Source organism: Mobula birostris, chromosome 7 (assembly GCF_030028105.1).
Source record: "Mobula birostris isolate sMobBir1 chromosome 7, sMobBir1.hap1, whole genome shotgun sequence".
In the NCBI taxonomy this organism is placed as follows: domain Eukaryota; kingdom Metazoa; phylum Chordata; class Chondrichthyes; order Myliobatiformes; family Myliobatidae; genus Mobula; species Mobula birostris.
The window spans coordinates 5,183,222-5,208,645 of NC_092376.1; the positions used below are offsets into that span (position 1 = coordinate 5,183,222).

General features: G+C 46.3%; 1 protein-coding gene across 1 annotated transcript in view; it reads left to right on the plus strand.

Annotated features, from left to right (window-relative positions):
* Window positions 1-25,424, plus strand: part of stard10 (StAR related lipid transfer domain containing 10) — a 53,660-nt gene that overhangs the window by 11,441 nt on the left and 16,795 nt on the right. The window contains exons 2-4 of the mRNA XM_072262523.1: window positions 19,582-19,729; window positions 22,919-23,022; window positions 24,002-24,119. Coding sequence (XP_072118624.1) covers window positions 19,582-19,729; window positions 22,919-23,022; window positions 24,002-24,119 — 370 coding nt within the window. The remainder of the gene's footprint in view (window positions 1-19,581; window positions 19,730-22,918; window positions 23,023-24,001; window positions 24,120-25,424) is intronic.

Here is a 25,424-nt window from a genome sequence, read left to right on the forward strand (position 1 = left end):
GCTAACAACCGACACGGTCCATCGCCAACATAGCACGTCCACAACTCTCTATCCCTAATCTTTGAAATATGGGAGGAAACTGGAGCACCCAGAGGAAACCCACCTTGTCATGGGATAAATGTGCAAACTCCTTATAGATACCAGTGAGAATTGAACCCGATTCTCATAAGGCTTTTGATACAGTCCCACACAAGACAATGGCCCACAAGGATAGAGCATGTGGATTTGGGTAACAAACAAGAACAGATTAATAATTAACTTATTGTCATGGTCATACATGTCGGGTGGCGGGGTGGAGATGTGTCTCTACCAAAGGAGGTGTAAGGTGCTCCTTCCCTCCACTAGCCTGCAGGTCACCCTTGGGCAGGTGTAGCACCTGATTAGCCCCCCCACCCCGATCAGGGTCACGTGAACCCATGGGAGCAGGTGGTGGATGGTTGTATGAGCAGCTGGTACATATCACAAGTCCTGGTTATGCTACCACTGACTACTGACGCCAGGCAGCCAATCTCTGAACAGTAGAGTATTGATAATGGCTGGGGTCACCCACCTTGTAAAGGCACTGCCCAGAAGAAGGCAGTGGTAAAGCACTTCTGTAGAAAAATTTGCCAAGAACAATCATAGTCATGAGCCCATGATTGCCCACGTCATACGGCACTCCACATAACAAACGAACATGCATATTGCAGAGCAGACTCTATGGGCCAAGTAGGCTAGTTCTGCTGCTATGTCTTATAAACACCAGGAAGTTACAAACAAGTTAACGTTAAACTTAAATTAACATAAATTATACAGAACTGGTACAACAAGTCACTGTAAGCAGCGTGACCCCAGTGCAAGCTGAAAGTGAGGTTTTCCAATCAGTCTAGTCAGAATCAGGTTTACCGTCATTGACATGTGTCGTGAAATTTGTTGTTTTGTGGCATATATAAAAGTACTATAAACTGTAATGAGAAATATTTAAAAAAAATTAGTGCAAAGAGAGAGAAAAAAATCGTGAGGTAGTTCCACGGGTTCATTGTCTGTTCATCAGTCAGATGGCAGAGGGGAAGAAGCTGTTCCTCAAACACTGAGTGTGTGTCTTCAGGCTCCTGCACCTCCTCCCTGATGGTAGCAATGAGAAGAGGGTGTGTCCATAAGACATACAGTGCCTATAACACGTATTAATTCTCCCCCCACCCCAGCAAGGTATTCATGTTTTATTGTTTTACAACATTGAATCACAGTGGATTTAATTTGGCTTTTTTGACACTGATCAACAGAAGAAAACTCTTTCGTGTCAAAATGAAAACAGATTTCCGCAAAGTGATCTAAATTAATTACAAATATAAAACACAAAATAATTGATTGCGTAAGTATTCACCCTGCTTTAACATGACACACCAAATCATCACTGGTGCAGACAATTGGTTTTAGAAGTCACATAATTAGTTAAATGGAGATCACCTGTGTGCAGTCGCGGTATATCAATTGATTGTCATAAAGATAGAAACATAGAAAACCTACAGCACAAGACAGACCCTTCGGCCCACAAAGCTGTGCCGAACACGTCCTTACCTGAGAAATTACCTAGGGCAGGGGTCCCCAACCTTTTTTGCACCGCGGACCGGTTTAATGTTGACAATATTCTTGCGGACCGGCCAACCGGTGGGGGGGGGGAGCGGGGTGGAGGTGTTCAAATAGGGTTAAACTCACCTCAACATGTCGTTTACAGTTGGGGTTGCCAACTTTCTCACTCCCAAATAAGGGACAAAAGTAGCAGTCAAATCCCAGGACACCTTACCTCAAGAAAGACTACCATGACCATGAAGCCTTGGACGGCCACCTGTGTACGCATGCGTGACGTGCGCATGTGATGTGCACATGCGCGTATGTGCCAATTTTTTTTCCCTACAAATCGGTTTTGCCTTTATCTTCCCGACTATACTGTACATACATTATTTCTACTTTATATAGGCTATGTATTTATCATATAGTGTTATTTATTTTTGGTTTTATGTGTTATTTGGTATGATTTGTTAGGTTATTTTTTGGGTCTGGGAACACTCAAAAATTTTTCCCATATAAATTACTGGTAATTGCTTCTTTGCTTTATGCCATTTCGGCTTATGAAAGGTTTCATAGGAACGCTCTACCTTAGCGGGGGAAATATGGGACAAGGGCGGTCCCGTATGGGACAAACCAATTTAGCCCAATATACGGGATGTCCTGGCAAATACGGGACAGTTGACAACCATAAGTTCAAGTTCAACAGTGCGTGACAGGGAATGAGGAAAGGTGCAGCTGACTCATATCGTTTCCTCACAGCCTGGTAGCACATGCTTTGTGGTTGGGGACCGCTGACCTAGGGTAACCCATAGCCCTCTATTTTTCTGAGCTCCATGTACCTGTCCAGGAGTCTCTTAAATACACCTGTATCTGGAAGGTCCAACTGCTGGTGAGTCAGTATCCTGGCAAAAACTACACCATGACGACAAAAGAACACTCCAAGCAATTCGGCGAAAAGGTTATTAAAAAGCAGAAATCAGGAGATGGATACAAGAAAACTTCCAAGTCACTGAATATCCCTGGGAGTACAGTTAAGTCAATCATCAAGAATTGGAAAGAATATGGCACTGCTGTAAATCTGCCGAGAGCAGGCCATCCTCAAAAACTGAGTGACTGCGCAAGATGGGGGCTAGTGAGGGAGGTCACCAAGAGACCTATGACAACTCTGGAAGAGTTACAAGCTTCAGTGGCTGAGATGGGAGAGACTGTGCATACAACAACTGTTACCCGGGTGCTTCACCAGTTGAAGCTTTATGAGAGAGTGGCAAAGAGAAAACCACTGTTGGGAAAAAAAACTCAAATGAACTCTTGGTTAGAATTTGCCAGAAAGCATGTGGGAGACTCTGAAGTCAGCTGGAAGAAGGTTCTATGGTCTGATGAAACCAAAATTGAACTTTTTGGCCGTCAGACTAAATGCTATGTTTGGTGTAAACCAATGCCACACATCATCAAAAACACACCATCTCTACCGTGAAGCATGATGGTGGCTGCATCATGCTGTGGGGATGCTTCGCTGCACCAGGCTCTGGAAGGCTTGTGAAGGTAGAGGGTACAATGAATGCAGCAAAATACAGGGAAATCCTGGAGGAAAACCTGATGCAGTCTGCAAGAGAACTGCGACTTGGGAGAAGATTTGTTTTCCAGCAAGACGATAACCCCAAAGATGAAAACTTCCAAGTGGGGGGGGGAGTGAATACTTTTTATGGGGACTGTAGGAGCAGAGGTGGGCCATTTGGCCCATCGAGTCCGCTCTGCAATGTCATCAAGGCTGATCCATTTTTTCCTCTTAGCCCTAATATCCTGCCTTCCATGTAACCCTTCATTCCCTGACCAGTCAAGAATCTGTCAACTTCTGCCTTAAATATACGTAAATACTTGGCCTCCACAGCTGACTGTGGCAATGAATTCCACAGATTCACCAATCTGTGGCTGAAAAAAATCCCCTCTTTCTCATCTCCATTCCAAAAGGACACCCCTCAATTCTGAGGCTGTTCCCTCTGGTCTCCGACTCTCCCACCATAGGAAACACCCTCTCCTAATCCACTCTTTCAACGCCTTTCACTATCCAATAGGTTTCAGTGAGGTCACCCCTCAATTCCAGTGAATGCAGGCCCAAAGCCATCAAATGCTCCTCTTATGACAAGCCATTCAATCCTGAAATCATTTTTGTGAACCTCCTTTGAACCCTCCCCAGTTTCAGCACACCGTCTCTCAGATAATCAAGGAGTTGATTGTCAAGGATGAGGTTACAGAGTACCTGGAGGCATATGACAAGATAGGCAGAACTCAGCATGGATTCCTTAAAGGAAAATCCTGCCTGACAAACCTATTACAATTTTTTGAGGAAATTACAAGTAGGCTAGACAAGGGAGATGCAGTGGATGTTGTATATTTGGATTTTCAGATGGCCTTTGACAAGGTGCCACACATGAGGCTGCTTAACAAGATAAGAGCCCATGGAATTACAGGAAAGTTACATACGTGGATAGAGCGTTGGCTGATTGGCAGGAAACAGAGAGTGGGAATAAAGGGATCCTATTCTGGTTGGCTGCCGGTTACCAGTGGTGTTCCACAGGGATCAGTGTTGGGGCCGCTTCTTTTTACATTGTACATCAACGATTTGGATTATGGAAAAGATGGCTTTGTGGCTAAGTTTGCTGATGATACGAAGGTAGGTGGAGGGGCCGGTAGTGCTGAGGAAACAGAGAGTCTGCAGAGAGACTTGGATAGATTGGAAGAATGGGCAGAGAAGTGGCAAATGAAGTACAATGTTGGAAAGTGTATGGTTATGCACTTTGGCAGAAGAAATAAACGGGCAGACTATTATTTAAATGGGGAAAGAATTCAAAGTTCTGAGATGCAACGGGACTTGGGAGTCCTCGTACAGGATTCCCTTAAAGTTAACCTCCAGGTTGAGTCAGTAGTGAAGAAGGCGAATGCAATGTTGGCATTCATTTCTAGAGGAATAGAGTATAGGAGCAGGGATGTGATGTTGAGGCTCTATAAGGCGCTGGTGAGACCTCACTTGGAGTACTGTGGGCAGTTTTGGTCTCCTTATTTAAGAAATGATGTGCTGATGTTGGAGAGGGTACAGAGAAGGTTCACTAGAATGATTCTGGGAATGAGAGGGTTAACATATGAGGAACGTTTGTTCGCTCTTGGACTGTATTCCTTGGAGTTTAGAAGAATGAGGGGAGACCTCATAGAAACATTTCGAATGTTAAAAGGCATGGACAGAGTGGATGTGGCAAAGTTGTTTCCCATGATGGGGGAGTCTAATACGAGAGGGCATGACTTCAGGATTGAAGGGCGCCCTTTCAGAACAGAAATGCGAAAAAATTTTTTTAGTCAGAGGGTGGTGAATCTATGGAATTTGTTGCCACAGGCAGTGGAGGCCAAGTCATTGGGTGTCTTTAAGGCAGATATTGATAGGTATCTGAGTAGCCAGGGCATCAAAGGTTATGGTGAGAAGGTGGGGCAGTGGGACTAAATAGGATAAAATGGATCAGCTCATGATAAAATGGCGGAGCAGACTCGATGGGCCGAATGGCCGACTTCTGCTCCTTTGTCTTATTGTCTTATAAGGGGCCCAGAACTGCTCACGATACCCCAAGTGAGGCCTCACCAGTGCTTTATAAACTCTCAACGTTACATCCTTGCTTTTATATTCTAGTCCTCTTGAAATTAATGCTAACATCACATTTGCCTTCCTCTCCACAGATTCAGCCCGCAAATTAACTTTTAGGGAATCCTGCACAAGCACTCCCAAGTCCCTTTGTGTCTCAGTTTTTTGTATTTTCCATCCATTTAGAAAATAGTTAACCCTTTTATTTCTTCTACCAAAGTGCATGACCACACACTTTCCGACACTATTCCATCTACCACTTCCTTGCCTATTCTCCTAATCTGTCTGTCCTTCTGTAGCCTCTTTACCTCCTCAAAACTATCTGCCCCTCCACTTATCTTTGTATTGTCTACAAACTTTGCAACAAAGCCATCAATTCCATCATCCAAATCATTGACATGTAACATAAAGATAATTAGTCCTAAACAGACCCCTGTGGAACACCACTAGTCTTCGGCAGCCAACCAGAGAAAGACTCCCTTTATTCCCACTCTTTGCCTCCTGCCAATCAGCCACTGCTTTATCCATGCTAGAATCTTCCCTGTAATATCATGGACTTGTAGCTTGTTAAGCAGCCTCATGTGTGGCATCTTGTCAGAGGACTTCTGAAAATCCAAGCACAGAACATCAACTGATTCTCCTTTGTCTATCCTGCTTGTTATTTTTTTAATGAATTCCAACAGATTTGTCAGACAAGATTTTCTCTTAAGGAATCCATGCTGCCTATGGCCTGTTTTATCATGTGCCTCCACGTACCCTGAGACCTCGTCCTTAATAATTGACTCCAACATGTTCCTAATCACTGAAGTCAGACTAACATCCTTTCTTCTGCCTCTCTCCCTTCTTGAAGAGTGGAGTGACTTGCAATTTTCCAGTCTTCCAGAACCATTCCAGAATCTAGTGATTATTGATAGATCATTACTAATGCCTCCACAATCTCTTCAGCCACCTCTTTCAGAAACCTGTGCTGTACACCATCTGGTCCAGATGACCGCTCTACCTTCAGACCTTCCAGTTTCCCAAGAGCCTTCTCCCTAGCAATGGGAACTTCACGCACTTCATGACCACTGACACCTGGAACTTCCACCATACTGCTAGTGTCTTCCACAGTGAAGGCTGATGCAAAATACTTATTCAGTTTGTCTGCCAATTCTTTGTCCCCCATTACTACCTCTCCAGCGTCATTTTCCGGCGGTCCGATATCCTATCTAGTCTCTCTTTTACAGTTGTGTATCTGAAGAAACTTTTGGTATCTGCTTAAATATTATTTGCTAGCTTACTTTTGTATTCCAACTTTACCTCCATAATGACTTTTTTAGTTGCCTTCTGTTGGTTTTTAAAAGCTTCCCAATTCTCTAACTTCCCACTAACTTTTGCTCTATTATATGCCCTATCTTTAGCTTTTATGTTGGCTTTGATTTCTCTTGTTAGCCATGGTTGTGTCAAATTTAGAATACTACTTCCTCTTTGGGATGTATATATGCTTCCAGAATTGCTTCCAGAAATTCCAGCCACTGCTGCTCTGCCGTCATCCCTGCCAGTGTTCTTTTCCAATCAATTCCGGCCAACTCCTCTCTCTGTAATACTGATAAATCTGACTTTAACATCGTCTCAAATTTCAGGGTGAATTCGATCATATTACGATCACTTGTCCCTAAACTCTCCAATCATTGCACAACACCCAATCCAGAATAGCTGATCCTCTCATAGGCACTCTGGAAATTCCCCTCCTGGAATCTAACATCAACCTGATTTTCCTAATCTACCTGCATGTTGAAAACCCCATGACTATTGTAATATTGTCCTTTTGGCATGCATTTTTTATCTCCCATTGTAATCTGTACACCACATCCTTACTACTGTTTGGGGATCTGTATACAACTCCCATCAAGGAAATTTTCACCCTTGCAGTTCCTTAGCTCTATTCACAACGATTCAACACCTTCTTACCCTTTATCACCTCTTTCTAATGATTTGATTTCATTTTTTTTTAACCAACAGAGCAACATCACACCCTCTGCCTTCCTGCCTATCCTTTCAGTACAATGTGTATCCTTCGACATTAAACTCCCAGCTTAATCTTCTTTCAGCCATGATTCAGCGATGCCAACAACATCATACCTGCCAATCTGTACCAAGTTCACCTACCTTATACTGGGCGCATTCAGCTACAACACCTTCAGTCCTGTCTTCACCCTTGTCGATTTTGTCTGCTTTTTATGTAACAACTCATTCCGTTGACTACAATGTTTCCCTGTCATCCGCCTCTCCTTGCTGGGAGTCTCTCTACACATTTCCTCTGTTTGTAAACCAACTACCTCATCCTCAGCACTATCTGGTACCTACCCTCCTGCCAAATTCGTTTAAACCCCTCTGAACAACTCTAGTCCACCTGCCCCCAAGGATGTTGGACCCTCTCGGGTTCAGGTGTAACCTGTCCCTTTTGTATAAGTCTTACCTTCCCCAGAAGAGATCCCAGTGATCCATAAGTCTGAACCCCAGTCCCCCCCACCAGGTCCTCAGCCACGCATTCATCTGCCACATCATGCTATTCCTACCCTCACTGGCATGTGGCACAGGCAGCAATCCAGACATTACTACCCTGGAGGTCCTGTTTCTCAGCTTTCTACCTCGCTCCCTAGAATCTCTCCTCAGGACCTCCTCACCTTGGTGCCAATATGTACCAAGACCTGTGGCTGCTCACCCTTGCCCTTGAGAGTGCCATGGACCTGATCCAAGACATCCCTGATCCTGGTACCAGGAAGGCAACGTACCATCTGAGTGTCTCTATCGAGCCTACAGAACCTTGTCTCTGTTCCTCTGACAATGGGATCGCTGGTCAGCACTGCAGTCCTCTTCACCTCTCTGCTCTTCCGAGCCACAGCACCAGACCAATGCCAGAGACCCGGTCACTTTCGCTCCCCGGTAGGTCGTCCCCTTCATTAATATTTGAAGTTACACACTTACCATTGAAGGAACGGCCACGGACGTACTCTGCACTGGCTGTGCACTTCCCCTGCCCCTGACAGTCACCCAGTTACCTGTCTCCTGCAGCCTAGGGGTGACGACCTCCCTGGAGCTCCTGCCTGTCACCTCCTCATTCTCCCGTATGAGTGGAAGGTCATCGAGCTGCAGCTCCAGTTCCAACACGTTCTCTCAGGGCAGCAGCTGAGTTCAGCTGGGGCAGATGTGCTTATCTAGGAGTCTGAAGGTACAGAACACTGCCCTGGAGACATTCTCACTAAACTATTATGCCGTAACTGATGAGGAATGAACAAATAACGAGAGCGAGAGAGAGAAAGGGAGGTAAAGAAATTAAGAAATTTAGAAATTTACAGACCAATTTACTTCACTGAAGCCTGACGAGCCAAAGCCACTCTAAACACTGGCACACTCCAAACGAATGGCCGCTCCGCTCCACTTGTACTTTAATTGTTCTCATTGGCCCTTTCCAATGAATCCCTCTTGCTGATTGGTCGCTCCTCAACTCAGAGAAACCTGCCTTCAAAATCTCAATCATCATCCTGATTCAAAAGTTGCTCTTTTTACACACCCCGGTGCGAATTGTCCAACTGACAGAAAACTGACTCGAAGTCCTGCTTTTTAAATCTTGAACGCGGACATGACTGAAAGGTAATCTAATTACGAACAAGAGAAAATCTGCTGATTCTGGAAATCCAAGTAACACACACAAAATTCTGGAGGAACTCAGCAGGCCAAGCAGCATCTATGAAAAGAGTAAACAGTTAACGTTTCGGGCTGAGACCCTTCATCAGGACTGGAGGGAAAAAGAGAAATCAGAGATGAAAGGTGGGGGTGGGAAGGGAGAAACAAAAGGTGAGAGGTGAAACGGGGAGGGGTGAAGTAAAGAGCCGGAAAGTTGATTGGTGAAAGAGATAAAGGGCTGGAGAAGGGGGAATCTGATAGGAGAGGACAGAAGGGGGGAGGAGCACCAGAGGGAGGCGATGGGGAGGCATGGAGATAAGGTGAGAGAGAGGAATGGGGAATGGTGAAGGGGGAGGTGGGGCCAATATCGGAAGTTCGAGAAATCGATGTTCATGCCATCAGTTTGGAGGCTACCCAGACAGAATACAAGGTGGTGTTCCTCCAACCTGAGTGTGGTCTCATCGCAACAGTAGAGGAGGCCGTGGATAGACATGTTGGAATGGGAGTGGGAAGTGGAATTAAAATGGCTGGCCACTGCAAGATGCCACTTTTTCTGGTGAATGGAGCATAGGTGCTCAGCGAAACGGTCTCCCTATCTATGTCGGGTCTCACCGATCTACAGGAGGCCACACCGGGAGCACTGGATACAGTGTATGACCCCAACAGGCTCACAGGTGAAGTGTGAGTTTTGTTTACCTCCAGCAAATCTCCCCTCATTCTCTGAGGCTTCGGGGAATAAAATCCTAACCTAATCAACCTTTCTCTGTAAGTCAGGTCCTACTGTCCCAGCAACATCCTTGCAAATTTCCTCTGCACTCTTTCAACCTTATTTACATCTTTCCTGTAGATTGGTGACTTAAGACTGCACACAATACTCCGAACTAGGCCTTACCAATGTCTTCTGCAACTTAAACATAACATCTTATCTCCTGTACTGAGTACTTTGATTTATGAAAGCCAATGTGCCAAAAGCTTTCTTCACAAATCTGTTGACCTGCAACACCACATTCAATGAATTATGGACCTGTATTCCCAGACAGGGCTGTTCTCCAGCACTCCTCGGTGCCCTACCATCCACCGTGTAAGACGTACCCTGCTTTGTCTTCTTGAAGTGCAACACCTCACACTTGCCTGCAATAAACTCCATTTGCTGTGTTCAGCCCATTTTTCCAGCTGGTCCAGATCCTGCTGCAAGCCATGACAGCCTTTGTCCACTACACCCCCAGCCTTGGTGTCGTCTGCAAAGCTGTAGGTCCGGTTGACCACATTATCACTGTGACGGACGCTGCTGCCTTGTGGCAGCCAGACACCACAGGCTCCCTTTCCGTCTGAGGTGTGACCCGGGAACGAGAAACACCAGCAAGTGGTGTACAGATCCGCTGTCGCTGAGTCACAGGCAGAACTGGGGATTTTTCAGGTGGGTTCAAGAACCTGGCAACAACAGGAAAGAACCTGTTGTCCAACCTTGAGATGTGGGTCCTCGGGCTCCTGTATCTCCTGCCTGTGACGGCTGCGTTGAGAGGCGGCGCTGGCATTGGCACAGAGTGGGAGGAAATGGAAGGTTCCCTGGTTTACGGGATGTGACCCGTGGGGAACCACAGGATGGTGCTGAGTCAAGATCGTTTAAGGTCATTTCCAGTACAGAAGTGTATAGGAGAATGAAATAATTGTTAGTCTGGATCTGCTGCAGCACAAGAAAAGCACTCAGTACAGAATCAGAATCAGGTTAAATATCACCGGCAAATAGAACATAGAACATTACAGCACAGTTCAGGCCCTTCGGCCCACAATGTAGTGCCGACCTTTAACCTTCTCTGAGATCGACCTAACCCTTCCCTCCTGCACAGCTCTCCATTTCTCTTTCATCCACGTGACTCCTTGCTCTAAACAAACCCTTAAGTGATGCTAGAAACTAGTCAGCAAGATTAAAAAAAGTCAGGATTGGGTATTAAAATCTCAAGTTTTCCGACCCAGCAGCTCTACTTCTGCTGGTGGGCACGAGGTCAGGAGGAAGACACGGTGTTACCACTGAGTGATACGACACCGATATTCCGCACTGAGTGAAACAAGTCGCAGGTCCCCACAGCAGCAGTCCTTTCCCTTATCCATCCCATAATATTCCCGAGCTTAAACCGAAGCCAGAGCATTTCTTTCCATTTTGTTCCCATCATTCACCCTTGTTGCCAACCATCTGTGATCACAGCATGCCCCTGCTCAGATCTCTCACCACTTATACTATTAAATGTCACTTAAGTGCATTTAAAAACAAAAATACTGTGAAATTTGTTAACTTTGCGGCAGCAGTACACTGTAATATGTGATAATGTAGGAAAAAAGTGACTTACAATAAATGTGTATATATGTATATACACTGCCTATAAAGAGTATTCACCCTGCCCTGGGAAGTTTTCATGTTTTATTGTTTTACAACATTGAATCACAGTAGATTTAATTTGGCATTTTTGACACTGATCAACAGAAAAAAACTCTTTCGATTCAGAGTGAAAACAGAGTGATCTAAATTAATTACAAATATAAAACAGAAAATAATTGATTGCATGAGGATGTCCCCCCCCCCCCCCCCCCGATGTGACACACCAAATTATCACTGGTGCAGCCAGTTGGTTTTGGAAGTCACATAATTAGTTAAACAGAGATCCCCTGGGTGCAGTCAAGGTGTTTCAATTGATTGTAGTGAAAATACACCTGTGTCTGGAAGGTGTATTTTTATATCTGGAAAGACATTCTTGCCATAGAGGGAGTACAAAGAAGGTTCACCAGATCGATTCCTGGGATGGCAGGACTTTCATATGATGAAAGACTGGATCGACTAGGCTTATACTCTCTGGAATTTAGAAGATTGAGCGGGGATCTGATTGAAAGGTATAAAATCCTAAAGGGATTGGACAGGCTAGATGCAGGAAGGTTGTTCCCGATGTTGGGGAAGTCCAGAACGAGGGGTCACAGTTTGAGGATAAAGGGGAAGCCTTTTAGGACCGAGATGAGGAAAAACTTCTTCACACAGAGAGCTGTGAATCTGTGGAATTCTCTGCCACAGGAAACAGTTGAGGCTAGTTCATTGGCTATATTTAAGAGGGAGTTAGATATGGCCCTTGTGGCTAAAGGGATCAGGGGGTATGGAGAGAAGGCAGGTACAGGGTTTTGAGTTGGATGATCAGCCATGATCATACTGAATGGCGGTGCAGGCTCGAAGGGCTGAATGGCCTACTCCTGCACCTATTTTCTATGTTTCTATGTCCAACTGCTGATGAGTGAGTATCTTGACAAAAATTACACCAACACAGCAAAAGAAAACTCCAAGCAACTCTGTGAAAAGGTTATTGAAAAGCACAAGTCAGGAGATGGATACAAGAAAATTTCCAAGTCACTGAATATTCCTTGGAGTACAGTTAAGTCAATCATCAAGAATTGGAAAGAATATGGCACAGCTGTAAATCTGACTAGAGCAGGCTGTCCTCAAAAACTGAGTGACTGTGCAAGTAGGGGCCTAGTGAGGGAGGCCACCTAGAGACTTATGACAATTCTGGAGGAGTTACAAGCTGCAGTGTCTTGAGATTTAACTCTCTACAGGATGCCTTGGTAGAATCAGCAAAGTCAGTGATTCCTAAAAAAGAAAAAAGCACAAAGAATAAATGGGTGACAGATGAAATCAAAAATCTGATGGAAGAAAGGAGATGGAAGAAAACAAATCCTATGGAATATAAGTCCTTAGATAAAAAAGTTAAAAGCTTATGTCAAAAAGCCAAAGAAGAATGGTTAAACCAGGAATGTGAGCAAGTAGAAAGAATCCCTATTACTGATCCAGAAAGGTTACATCAACAAATCAAGAATATCACTGGTAAAAAGCTCCTCTGTTCTTCAGGTGGATGTTTGAAAGCAAAGGATGGAAAAAGATGACATTATGATCAGATGGACTGAGTATATTCAGGAATCGTTTGAAGACGATCAAGGTGAAAAACCAGAAATTAAGGAAAACATTGAAGGTCCGAGTATTTTAAAATCTGAAGTTCATAATGCAATAAGTAAGATGAAGAAAGGAAAGGCAGCAGGTCCTGATGAATCAGTAATAGAACAAATTATTGCCCTTGAAGATTATGGGATTGGAAAAACTTACTGATTTAATCAATGACATTTATGAGACTGGAATAATACCAGAAGAGATGAAAAAATCAGTATTTATGGGCCGGCTGGTGGCGCAACGACATCGGCGCCGGACCCGTGAGCGAGGGTTCCCGGGTTCGAAACTAGTCGGGTTTGCCCCGAGTATGCTTTCCATCTGTGCCAGGTTGAGTGTCGAGATCGCAACTCGACCTCGTAAAATAAAGGGGAAATACTGCGAAATTGTCTGTGTGAGGAGTGGCACGCCACACAGTCTCTCTCTCGCTCAGCGCCTTGTAAAAAGCCATGAAAAATCCATCATCACGGACGCACGCATGGACACACAGATGCAAGACGCTCACGCACAGATGCGCACACACGCAGACGCACAGACACGCAGACGCACACGCATAGACGCGCAAGCACGCAGATGCACACGCATAGCACGCGTGTTATATAGATGCACGCGTGCAGGCACATGCAAAAAAAAAATCAGTATTTATCCCTCTTCCTAAGAAAGCTGGAGCAATGGAATGTGAATTACATAGGACCATAAGTTTAATGAGACATATCACCAAGATACTTCTAAGAATTTTGATGACAAGAGATAAAACTAAGATACAAGCTGAAATAGGTAAAGAACAATGTGGTTTTGTGAAAGACAAAGGTACAAGAAATGCAATGTTGATGTTAAGGATACTATCAGAACGAGCTATTCAAGTGCAAAAAGATTTGTTTGTTTTATCGACTACACAAAAGCATTTGATAAAGTGAAGCACAATAAGTTATTTGAAATATTACATAAAACTCTAGATCTAGATTCAAAAGACCTCCACCTAATTAGAAATCTGTACTGGGAACAAACTGCGGCTGGAAGAATAGATGGAGTAGTGAGTCAGTTTACGAAAATCAAGAGAGGCGTTAGACAAGGGTGTGTTTTCTCCCCTGATTTATTTAATGTGTACAGTGAAACAATATTACAAAAAATAAGAAACATCTTGGGAATCAAAGTTGGCGGTGAAAACATCAATAATTTCAGATATGCAGCTGACACTGTTAATTGCAAGTACGGAGGAAGAACTACAAAACTTAATTGATATAGTTGTTGAACAAAATGCAAAAATGGGTCTATTAATTGCAAAAAGACAGAATGTATGGTGATATCCAAAAAGAAGGAGAATCCTATCTGCAGGCTGAGAATAAATGGGGAAGACATAAAACAAGTACAGAACTTTTGCTACTTAGGAAGCTGGGTGACATCAGATGGCAGGTGCGACATGGACATCAAAAGAAGAATAGGGATGGCAAAGGACACCTTTACGAGAATGAAGAGTATACTGACCAATACTAAACTAGGCATGACAACCCGCCTCAGAGTACTGAAATGTTACGTTTATCCAGTTAGGTTATATGGCTCAGAATGTTGGACAATATCTTGTAACATGAGGAATCGAATTGAAGCAGCAGAGATGTGGTTTTTGAGGAGGATGCAAAGAATATCATGGACAAAGCGAATATCTAACCAGGATGTCATGAACAGAGCAAGCACAAAAAGAGAAATAATGTACGAGATCATGAAAAGGCAACGTAACTTCATTGGACATGTGATTAGGAAAGAGGAGTTAGAATGCACAGTAATTATGGGAAAGATTAAAGGGAAGAAAGCAAGAGGAAGACAAAGACAGATGATGATGGAGACAGCAGCCAGAGAACTGGAAATGAATACCAATGAATTGATCCACTTGACCCGAAACAGGAGTGTGTGGGCCATGGCAGTCAAAGCTCAAACTGGGCACAGCACCTGATGATGATGATGATGAGTGGCTGAGATGGGAGAGACTGCACATACAACAACTGTTGTCTGGGTGCTTCACCAGTCACAGCTTTATGAGAGAGTGACAAAGAGAAAGTCACTGTTGCAAAAATACTCACATGAAATCTTGGCTAGAATTTGCCAGAAGGCATGTAGGAGAGTCTGAAGTCAGCTGGAAGAAGGTTGTAAGGTCTGAAGAAACCAAAATTGAACTTTTTGGCCATCAGACTAAATGCTATGTTTGGTATAAGCCAAATACTGCACATCATCAAAAACACACCATCCCTACCATGAAGCATGGTGGTGGCTGCATCATGCTGTGGGGATATTTCACTGCAGCAGGCCCTGGAAGGCTTGTGAAGGTGGAGGGTAAAATGAATGCAGCAAAATCCAGGGAAATCCTGATGCAGTCTGCAGGAAGTCTGAGACTTGGGAGAAGATTTGTTTTCCAGAAAGACAACGGCCCCAAGTATGAAAGCAAAGCTACACAGGAATGACTTAAAAACAACAAAATTAATGTCCTGGAGTGGCCTAGTCAGAGTCCAGACCTCAATCCAATTGAGAATTTGTGGCTGTTCACTCACAATCCCCATGCAATCTGACAGAGCTTGAGCAGTTTTGTCGAGAAGAATGGGGAAAAATTGCAGTGTCCAGATGTGCAAAGCTGATAGAGACCTATCCACACAGACTCAGGGCTGTAATTACTGCCAAAGGTGCATCTACTAAATACTGACTTGAAGGGGGTGAAGACTTGTGCAATCTATTATTTTGTGTTTTATATTTGTAATTAATTTAGATCACTTTGCAGAGATCTGTCTTCACTTTGACAAGAGTCTTTTTCTGTTGATCAGTGTCAAAAAAGCCAAATTAAATCCACTGTGATTGAATGTTGTAAAAACAATAAAACATGAAAACTTCCAAGGGGGGAGGGTTAATACATTTTATAGGCACTGTATATGTATATCAAATAGTTGAATAAATAGTGCAAAAGCATAAATCAAAGAAGTAGTGAGGTAGAGTTCATGGGTTCAGTGTCCATTTAGGAATCTGATGGCAGAGGGGAAGAAGCTGTTCCTGAATCACTGAGTGTGTGTCTTCAGGCTTCTGTACCTCCTCCCTGATGGTAACAATGAAGAGGGCATGTCCTGGGTGTCAATAAGATAAAGAACACAATGATATAAAATATATAATATAAAACACAATAATATAAATACATGATATTGCTTATATAGCAACACACATCAAAGTTGCTGGTGAACGCAGCAGGCCAGGCAGCATCTCTAGGAAGAGGTACAGTCGACGTTTCAGGCCGAAACTCTTCGTCAGGATTAACTGAAGGAAGAGCTAGTAAGAGATTTGAAAGTGGGAGGGGGAGGGGGAGATCCAAAATGATAGAAGAAGACAGGAGGGGGAGGGATGGAGCCAAGAGCCGGACAGGTGATTGGCAAAAGGGATACGAGAGGATCATGGGAGAGGAGATCCGGGAAGAAGGAAAAGGGGGAGTGGGAAAAACCCAGAGGATGGGCAAGGGGTATAGTCAGAGGGACAGAGGGAGAAAAAGGAGAGAGAGAAAAAGAATGTGTGTATATAAATAAATAACGGATGGAGTACGAGGGGGAGGTGGGGCATTAGTGGAAGTTAGTGAAGTCAATGTTCATGCCATCAGGTTGGAGGCTACCCAGGCGGAATATAAGGTGTTGTTCCTCCAACCTGACCATGCTCTCTTCTCACTGCTGCCATCAGGAAGGAGGTACAGGAGCCTCAGTACTCACACCACCGGGTTCAGGAGCAGTTATCACCCCTCAACCATCAGGCTCTTGAACCAGAGGGGATAACTTCACTCGCCCCGTCATTGACATGTTCTCACAACCAATGGACTCACTTTCAAAGACTCTTCATCTCATGTTCTTGAGATTTATTGCTTATTTATTTATCATTATTTTGTAATTGCAGTTTGTTGTCTTTTGCACACTGGTTGAATACCCAAGTTGGAGCGGTCTTTCATTGATTTTGTTATGGTTATTATTCTGTGATGGATTTGCTGAGAATGTCCACAGGAAAACAAATCTCAAGGTTGTGTATGGTGACATATATGTACTTTGATAATGATATTTACTTTGAACTTTGAAGATGCAGTGAAAATCTTGTCTTGCACATTGTTCGTACAGATCAGATTGCATTACACAATGCGTTGAGGTAAGAGAGTGTAAAACAATAACAGAATGCAGAATAACGTGTAACAGTTACAGAGAAAGTGCCGTGCAGGTACATAATAAGGTGCCAGGTCATAATAAGATATTGTGAGATCAAGAGACAATCTTATCATCGTTCAAGAGCCTAACACTGGGATAGGTTGTTACAAATATCTTTCTGAGACTCAAGCTAGGAGAGGTTGGATTTAATTTGTTGAAGTGTAGGAGACTAAGAGGTGATCTTTTTGTAAAATGAGAGGCATTGATAGAAGAATTTTATCCCGGGTTTGAGGACTCGAGATCTAAAAGGTCCAAGTGAGGGTAGTCAGAAGGATTTAGACATCCTAGGAGAATGGGCAAAGAAGTGGCAGATGTAATACAGTGTGGGGCAGTGTATTGTCGTGCACTTTGACAGAAGGAATTACAGACATCCCACCCTGCAAAAACCCACTTCAGAGAGGTAGCACCATCAATTTGCGGGAGACTCCCTGGAGAGGTGGGATGTCTGCAATAGAGTAGCTCCTCAGCAGCTAGCCAGCTAGCTTAAATAACGTTAGCTATGCTAATGAACGAATGACACCTGTTAAACTCACCTCAACATGTCTTTTACAGTCTTAACCCACCATGGGCAATAGAAAAGTCACTGTTGCAAACAGTGCAGCGAGCAACACTGTCATTATTTTTGACCTGTATTAGGCAGGGGTACACTTTAGTGTAGTCTGGGGTGACGTACGTTTTATATTTTCTTTTTTTTGGAGCACTCTGCCATGGCTCTCTCACGCTCTCGCTTGCTTTCGCTCTCTCTCAAAAAAAATTGATTTCCGTGATATTGTATGTAATTTGCGGGCATCAGGGAGCCACTATTCATATGCAGGAGCCTCCCGGAAGTTCCGGGAGAGGTGGGATGTCTGGAATTAAAGCAAAGGCTATTTTTCTAAACAGGTAGGAAATTCAAAAATCCAGGGACAGGGGGACCTATGATTCCTCGTGCAGGATTCCCAAAAGGTTAACTTGTAGGTTGAGTCTGTGGTGAGGACAACAAATGGAATGTTAGCTTTCATTTCGAAAGGACGAGAATAAAGAGCAAGGATGTAATGCTGAGGCTTTATACGACATTGTTCAGACCACACTTGGAGTATTACGAGCAGTTTTGGGCCCATTTTGTAAGCAAAGGTGTGCTGACATTGGAGAGGGTCCAGAAGAGTGAATGGGTTCGATGGATGAACAAGGACCGTTTGCTGGCTCTGGGCCTGTACTCATTGGAGTTTAGAAGATTGGGACGTTGAAACCTATCGAATATTGAAAGGCCTAGACAGAGAGGACGTGGAGAGTCTGGACCAGAGGGCACAGCCTCAGAATAGAGGGACGTACTGGTTGGGTAGGTTAGTTGCGCATTGTAAGTATCCCCGAGATTGGGCTGGTGTTAAATCGGTGGGTTGCTGGGCAGTGTAGCTCGAGGGCCAGATGATCCTCTTCCACACTGTATGTCTAAACAGGTGAATGGGGCTAGTACAGGTGGGAAGTCTGGTCAGCATGGATAGGTTGGGCTGAAAGGCCTGTTTCCGTCTGGTATAAATCGTTATGTGGCAGGCAGAGGATTACGGGATGGAGTTCTGGGAATCTGCCAAGGACGTGTCACTGCTCGTTGCAATCGAGTCACAGAGTGAGTGGTTGGGCCTCGGACAGAGGTGCCTGTGGGGTGTGGTGTGCTCTGGTGGCAGGGAGTTGGGGTTTGTGGCTGTACCAGGAGGAATGGAGGATGAATTCCAGAGCGGCCTGCTGGACTGGTTCCTGCCCTGTCTTGCCAACGAGACCCACCCTGGCCTATGGTTTCAGTTACACACCCCTGGCTGTTTCCTTCACTCTGCACGTTGAATGGAGGGAGGGTCACACTGTGGGAGGGGTGGTACTGAAAGAGTGTCACACGGGGAGACACTCCCCCTCCCAATCCTACTGTCCGTCCCACCCATTTTACCCCTTCTTTGTCGACATCCCCCTCCCCCACAACACAACCCCCCTCCCTCCCCAACACAACCCCCCTCCCTCCCCCCCACACCACAACCCTTCCCTCCCTCCACACCACAACCCCCTCCCTCCCCCACACCACAACCCCCTCCCCCCACATAACCCCTCCCTCCCCCACAACACAATCCCCTCCCTCCCCCGCAACACAACCCCGTCCTCCCACAACACAACCCTTCCCTCCCCCAACACCACAACCTCCCTCCCTCCCCCCACCACATCCCCCTCCCTCCCCCCACACCTCAACCCCCTCCCCCCACACCACTACCCCCTCCCTCCACACCACAACCTCCCTCCCTCCCCCCACCACATCCCCTTCCGTCCCTCCACACCTCAACCCCCTCCTCCCACACACCAGAACCCCCTCCCCCCCACCACAACCCCTCCTCCCTCCCCCCACACCACAACCCCCCCTCCCTCCCTCCACCACATCCCCTTCCCTCCCTCCACACCTCAACCCCCTCCTCCCACACACCAGAACCCCCTCCCCCCACACCACAACCCCCCCTCCCTCCCCCCACCCCACACCCCCCTCACAACCCTGCACCCCCCGGGCCTGGCCCGGTCTCGGTGACGTTGCCGCCTCTCGCCCGCAGTGCCGGATGCAGTGTAAGGAGCTGAGCGCGGAGACGCTGTACGATGTTCTCCACGACGCTGAGTACCGCCGCAAGTGGGACGAGAACATGATCGAGACCTTCGACATCGGGAGGCTGACGGCCAACGCCGACGTCGGTTACTACGCCTGTGAGTGTAAAGGGCGCAGCGCTGGGACGGGGGGTGGGGGTGCCTACCAGACCCCGCGAGACTGGGAAACCGGTACCGGTCGTCAGTCTGAGCACCAGGAGATCCCGTGGGATCAGGACGAAGAGAGGCACCGTCACTGGCTGCTGCTTGAGCTGGGGACATTGATCGTAGAGCAGTACAGGCCCTTCGGCCCACAATGTTATGCTGACCTTTTAACCTACTCCAAGATCAATCTCACCCTCCGTCCCACACATAACCCTCCATTTTTCTTTCATCCATGTGCCTATCTAATTGTCTCTTGAATGTCCCTAATCGATCTGCCACTTGTAGCACGTTCCACGCCGTCACTTTTCATGTTTTAACAAAAAGCTTACCTCTGATGTACCCCCCTTAACATTCCTCCAGTCACCTTAGAATGACTCCCCCTCATAGTTAGCCATTTCCGCCCTGGGAGAAAGTCTCTGGCTGTCCACTCAGTCAATGCCTCGTATCATCCTGTACACCTCTGTCAAGTCACCGATGGCTTGAATGTTGTTCTTGCTGTGGAATCTTGGGTCGGGAGACCTTGGGGAGAGATGATCCTTCCCCCCCACCCCCCACCCATCTTCCCCACCCCCAGAGAATCAGTCCTCAGCCACAGAGTATCCACCAGTAGACAGGGATTGATGTCGAACACAGGACAGTGTTACAGGACCAGACGCTTCAGCCCATCATGTCTGTGCTGACCACAGTGCAGAATTAAACTAAATCCCCCTCATGATCAATCTCCCTCCTTCCCTGCATATTCATTGTGAAATTCAGGTACAGTTTCATTGCCATCTGTCTGTCTCTCATAATCGTACAAACCTCTGTCAGATTCCCCCTCAGCTTCCGCCGATCCAGAGAAGGCATCCCAACTTTGTCCAACCTCTCATTACAGTTCACGCCCACTAAGCCAGGCAGCATCCTGGTGAATCTCGTCTGTCGCCTCTCCAAAGCCTCGACATCCTTCCTATAACAAGCACTGCACACAAAGTGCCAAGACCCAAAGATTTTCCGGCTGCAGTGTGAATTCCTGACTCTTGTATTCATTGCCCCATTCAGTGCAGTCAGAGAGAAACAGCGCAGATACAGGCCTTTTGGCCATCGAGTCTGTCCCCTCCCATTTACACATCCCATCTTATTTACCTCCCAGTCTACTTTGTGAGCTGTAGACTTGGACCCCAAGATTCCTCTGTACATCAGCGTTGTTAAAGGTCCTGCCTTAAACCAGTAAAATTCTCATAAAACTTACCTGCACCCAGTCCTGTATAATGACACCTTTCCTGTATGCAGGCAACTGGAACTGTATAGTCCAACTGCGGTCTGACCAAAGTCTTGTACAGCTGTAACATAACTTCCCAACTCTTGTATTCAATGCCTTGACAGATTGAAGCAAGTGTGCAAAATGTTTTCTCCACCACCCTGTCCCCTGAGCCGTGGTTTTCAGGAAAATGTGTCCTGGTAGTCTGAGATCACTCTCTCCTACATCACTCCCTGGGGTCCTATCATTACCTGTAAGTCCTGCCACTTCTCAGAGTGCTAAACCTCACATTTACTTGAGTTATATGATCTCCCTTCATTCTCCTGCTGAAGGAAGAAAGTCCTAACCTATTCAATCTTTCAGTGGGGTCTTAGGTCCCGTTGTAAACCCTCGCATGGTGTGCTGCTGAGACCTGAGTACAGCCTCCCCATTGCAAGCTCTGTGTAAATCCAACGAACCCATTCAGTAGACATCTTGTTCGAGACATTGGTGAGACCGGATTTGCATTCCGTTTTGGACACCCTGCTATCAGAAAGATGCAGAGGGGATTTACGAGGATGTTGCTGGGACTCGAGGGACTGAATTACGGAGGAAGGTCAAACAGGTTGGGACATCCTTCGTTGGAGAATAGGAGACTCAGAGGTGGTCTGGTCATACCTATGTGTCTAAAACCACAAGAGGCACAGATAGGGTGAATGAACTCATGGTTTTCTCCAGGGGTGGGAAGCAAGAACTAGAGAGGAGATTTACTAAGATGCTGCCTGGATTAGAGAGCATGTGGTACAAGGATAGGTTGTGTGAGCTGGGGCTTTTCTCTTTGGAGCGGAGGAGGATGAGAGGTGACTTGATTGAGGTGTACAAGATGATAAGAGGCATGGATCGGGTGGATAGCCAGAGACTTTTTCACAGGGTGGAAATGGCTAATGAGAGGGCATAATTTTACAATGATTTGAGGAAAGTGTAAGGGGGATGTCAAGAGGTAGGTTTTTTACTCAGAGAGTGGTGGGTGGGTGGATTGTACTGTCAGGAATGGTGGTAGAACCAGATACATTCGGGACAGTTAAGAGAATGAAAGAAAAATGGGGGGTTATGTGGGAGGGAGGGGTTAGATTGACCTTGGAGCAGGTTGAAATGTCATCACGCATTGTGACTGAAGCGCCTGTACTGTGTTCTACAGGGTGCAGGTTTAAGCTGAAAGTGGGGAGATTTAATAGGGACCGAGGGGTGGTTTTCACCCAGACTTACTTCAGCTCATCACCCCGACTGGGCCATAGGCTGCTGTCAGCAGCTCACCTGCATCCTCTGACCTGGACCAGTCTTTCAAGTTGTCCCCTGGTGTAGCTCATCTTCGAAAATCCTTCCTCTGCCAGGGACGGGGTCTTTGGAGCTTCTGTTGGTGTTTCTGTCGCTCTGGGTTATTACGGGATGGGGTTGCCAGCCCCACGTACAACCCTCCTCCTCTCACAGCCGGGCTTGAGATTGTCCGCGACAGAGTTATTTCAGCCAGTGGGTGGTCAGTATGTGGATCGGACTGCCAGAGGAAATGGTTGAGGCAGGAACAGTAACAATGTTTAAAAGACCTTGGACAGGTACAAGGATAGGAAGGGTAGTGCACGGGTTCCCATCCTTTTTATGCTGTGGACCAACACTGTTAACTGAGAGGTCCGTGGACCCCAGACTGGGAACTCCTGGTCTGGAGGGATTTGGGCCAAGTTCAGTGAAATGGAAGTAGGTTAGGTGGGAAATTTGTTCGGTATTGATCCCCTGGATCAAATGGCCTTTCCTTGTGCCACCAGCACAGCGTTCATTACTTGAGCTCCCCAGTCCCATTCCCCGTTCCCGCATCCTGTTTAAACCTGCTTCCGGGGGAGGGGTTGGTGATTGTTTTGTTGTTCTTTGGTCACCAGGGAGGTGCCCAAAACCCTTGAAAAACCGTGACGTGGTCACCCTGAGGTCATGGATACCCATGGGCACGGATTATATCATCATGAACTACTCAGTCAAACACCCGGTGAGTGTGGTGGGGTGGGAGGCAAGGGGGTGGGGAGGGGGGGAGAATGCAACGAGCTGAGGGGGAAGTGGTAGGGGGTCAGTGGGTGGGAAGGGGGGGTTGCTAAAGTAGGGGTGAAGGGGAGGGTTCGAGGGGGGGAGAAGGAGATGGAGGAGTTGCCAGCGTTGGGCCCAAAGGGCCTGTTACTGTTCTGTATCTCTGAGAAAAGAGAGCACAGCTTTACGGTGAGGGATGAGCAGGCTACGCACTCGGGGTGCTGGGGGTGGTGGTCGAGGCTGGGGCTAAATACTGCAGGTGGGTTGCCGAGGGTGATGCGGCTCGTTGGGCCGGCAGGGCCTGTTCACTAAATAAGCAAACTCAGTGAGCTGAACAGGCTCAGTCTCCTCCTGGGCCATGTGGAGGCGGGCACAGGGAGACCTGTACCTTGGTTTGCTCTGTGTCTGTGACTCTCCCGCCCGGCAGGGGCTCTCTGTGGGGAATTGCTGAGACCTGTACCTTGGTTTGCTCCGTGTCTGTGACTCTCCCGCCCCGCAGGGGCTCTCTGTTGAGATTTGCTGTCTGACTGCTTGGTCACTTTCATAAAAGATAGCACATTTCAGGCCCTTCGGCCCATGATGTTGTGCTAACCCTTTAATCCACTCTGAGACCTAACCCTTCCCTCCCACATAACCTTCATTTTTCTATCATGCATTGCCTGTCTCTTAAACGTCCCTAATGTATCTGCCTCTCCCACCATTGCTGATGGTGTGTTCCATTAATCTCTATGTCAAAAAACAGCCACCTCTAACATCCCACCCTGTATTTCAAGCACCTTAAAATTATGTCCTCTCATTTCTGACTCGGGAGAAAGTCTCTGGCTGACCACTCTTCTCTTGTACATCTCTATCAAATCACCTCTCATCCTCCTTCTCCCCAATGAGAAAAGTCCTTGCTCCCTCAACCTTTCTTTAGGATATATCCTCTAATCTATTTCTTTCAGAACTACCCTCCGAAGAAGGAACGGGTTCGCGCCGTCTCAATCCAGACCGGATACTTAGTGGAGACGAACACTGCCAACAGCTGTACCCTCACCTACCTGGCTGAGGTTGACCCCAAAGGTAAGGCTCATGCCCGGGAAGTCGTGAGATCCAGGCTGCCACTTCTCTGGATGCTATGATGAGGCCGAGTTCAGACTCCGAATCGGGCCGTCAAGTTTGTTCTTTTGCGGCAGCAGTACTGTGCGATATGTAGAAAAATGTTACAAATTACAGTAAGAAAATACTTAAAAAGTGCAAAAAGCGAGCAAAATATTGAAGCAGTTCTCAACATTTCGTGGACCGTTCAGAAATCAGATGGTGCAAGGGAAGAAGCTCTTCCTAACAAGTTGAGTGTGTGCCTTCTGGCTCCTGTACCTCCTCCCTGATGGTAGCAATGAGAAGAGGGCATGTCCTGGGTGATGGGGGTCCGTAATGATGGATGCTGCCTTTCTGAGGCATCACCTTTTGAGGATGCCCTCGATGCTGGGGAGCCCAGTGCCCATGATGGAGCTGACAGAGGTTAAAATTTTGTCAGTCCTCTACCGTGGCCCCTCCACACCAGACAGCGATGCAACCAGTCAGAATGCTCTCCATGGTGCATCTGTAGAGATTTGAAAGAGGCTTAATAACATAGTGAGTCTCCTCAAAAACTTACAGTGAAGTGGAGCCACTGCCATGCCTTCTTCGTAATTGCTGAGATGTGTTGGGCCTGGGACAGATCCGCAGAGATGCTGACACCCAGGAAGTTGAGACTGCTTTCTCTTTCCACTGCTGATCCCTCGGTGAGGACTGGTGTTCATTCCCTCGACTTCCCGTTCCTGAAGTCCACTTTCAACTCCTTGGTCTTACTGATGCTGAGTACAAGGTGGTTGTTGCAGCACTACCCAACTAGCTGATCTGTCTCGCTCCTGTGTGGCATTTCTTCACCATATGAGACTCTGCAAACAACAGTGGTGTTATCGGTGAATTCAGAGATGGTGCTTGAGGCTGTACAAAGCTACACAGTCACGGGTGTAGAGACAGTAGAGCAGGGGGTTAAACAAGCATCTTTGAGGTGTGCCTTTGTGTAATGATCCTTGGAATGAAAGGGTTAATATATGAGGAGTGTTTGATGGCTCTGGGCTTGTACTCAATGGAGGTTAGAAGAATGAGGGGGTGATCTCATTGAACTGTATTGACTTAGAGTGGATGTGGAGAGAATGTTTCCTATAGTGGGAGAGTCTAGGACCAGAGGTCACAGCCTCAGAATAGAGGGGCATCCATTTAAAACAGAGATGAGAGGAATTTCTTGAGCCTGACTTTGGTGAATCTGCGGAATCCATTGCCAGAGATGGCTATCATCACCAAGTCATTGGGTAATCTTGAAGCAGAGGTTGATGGGTTCAT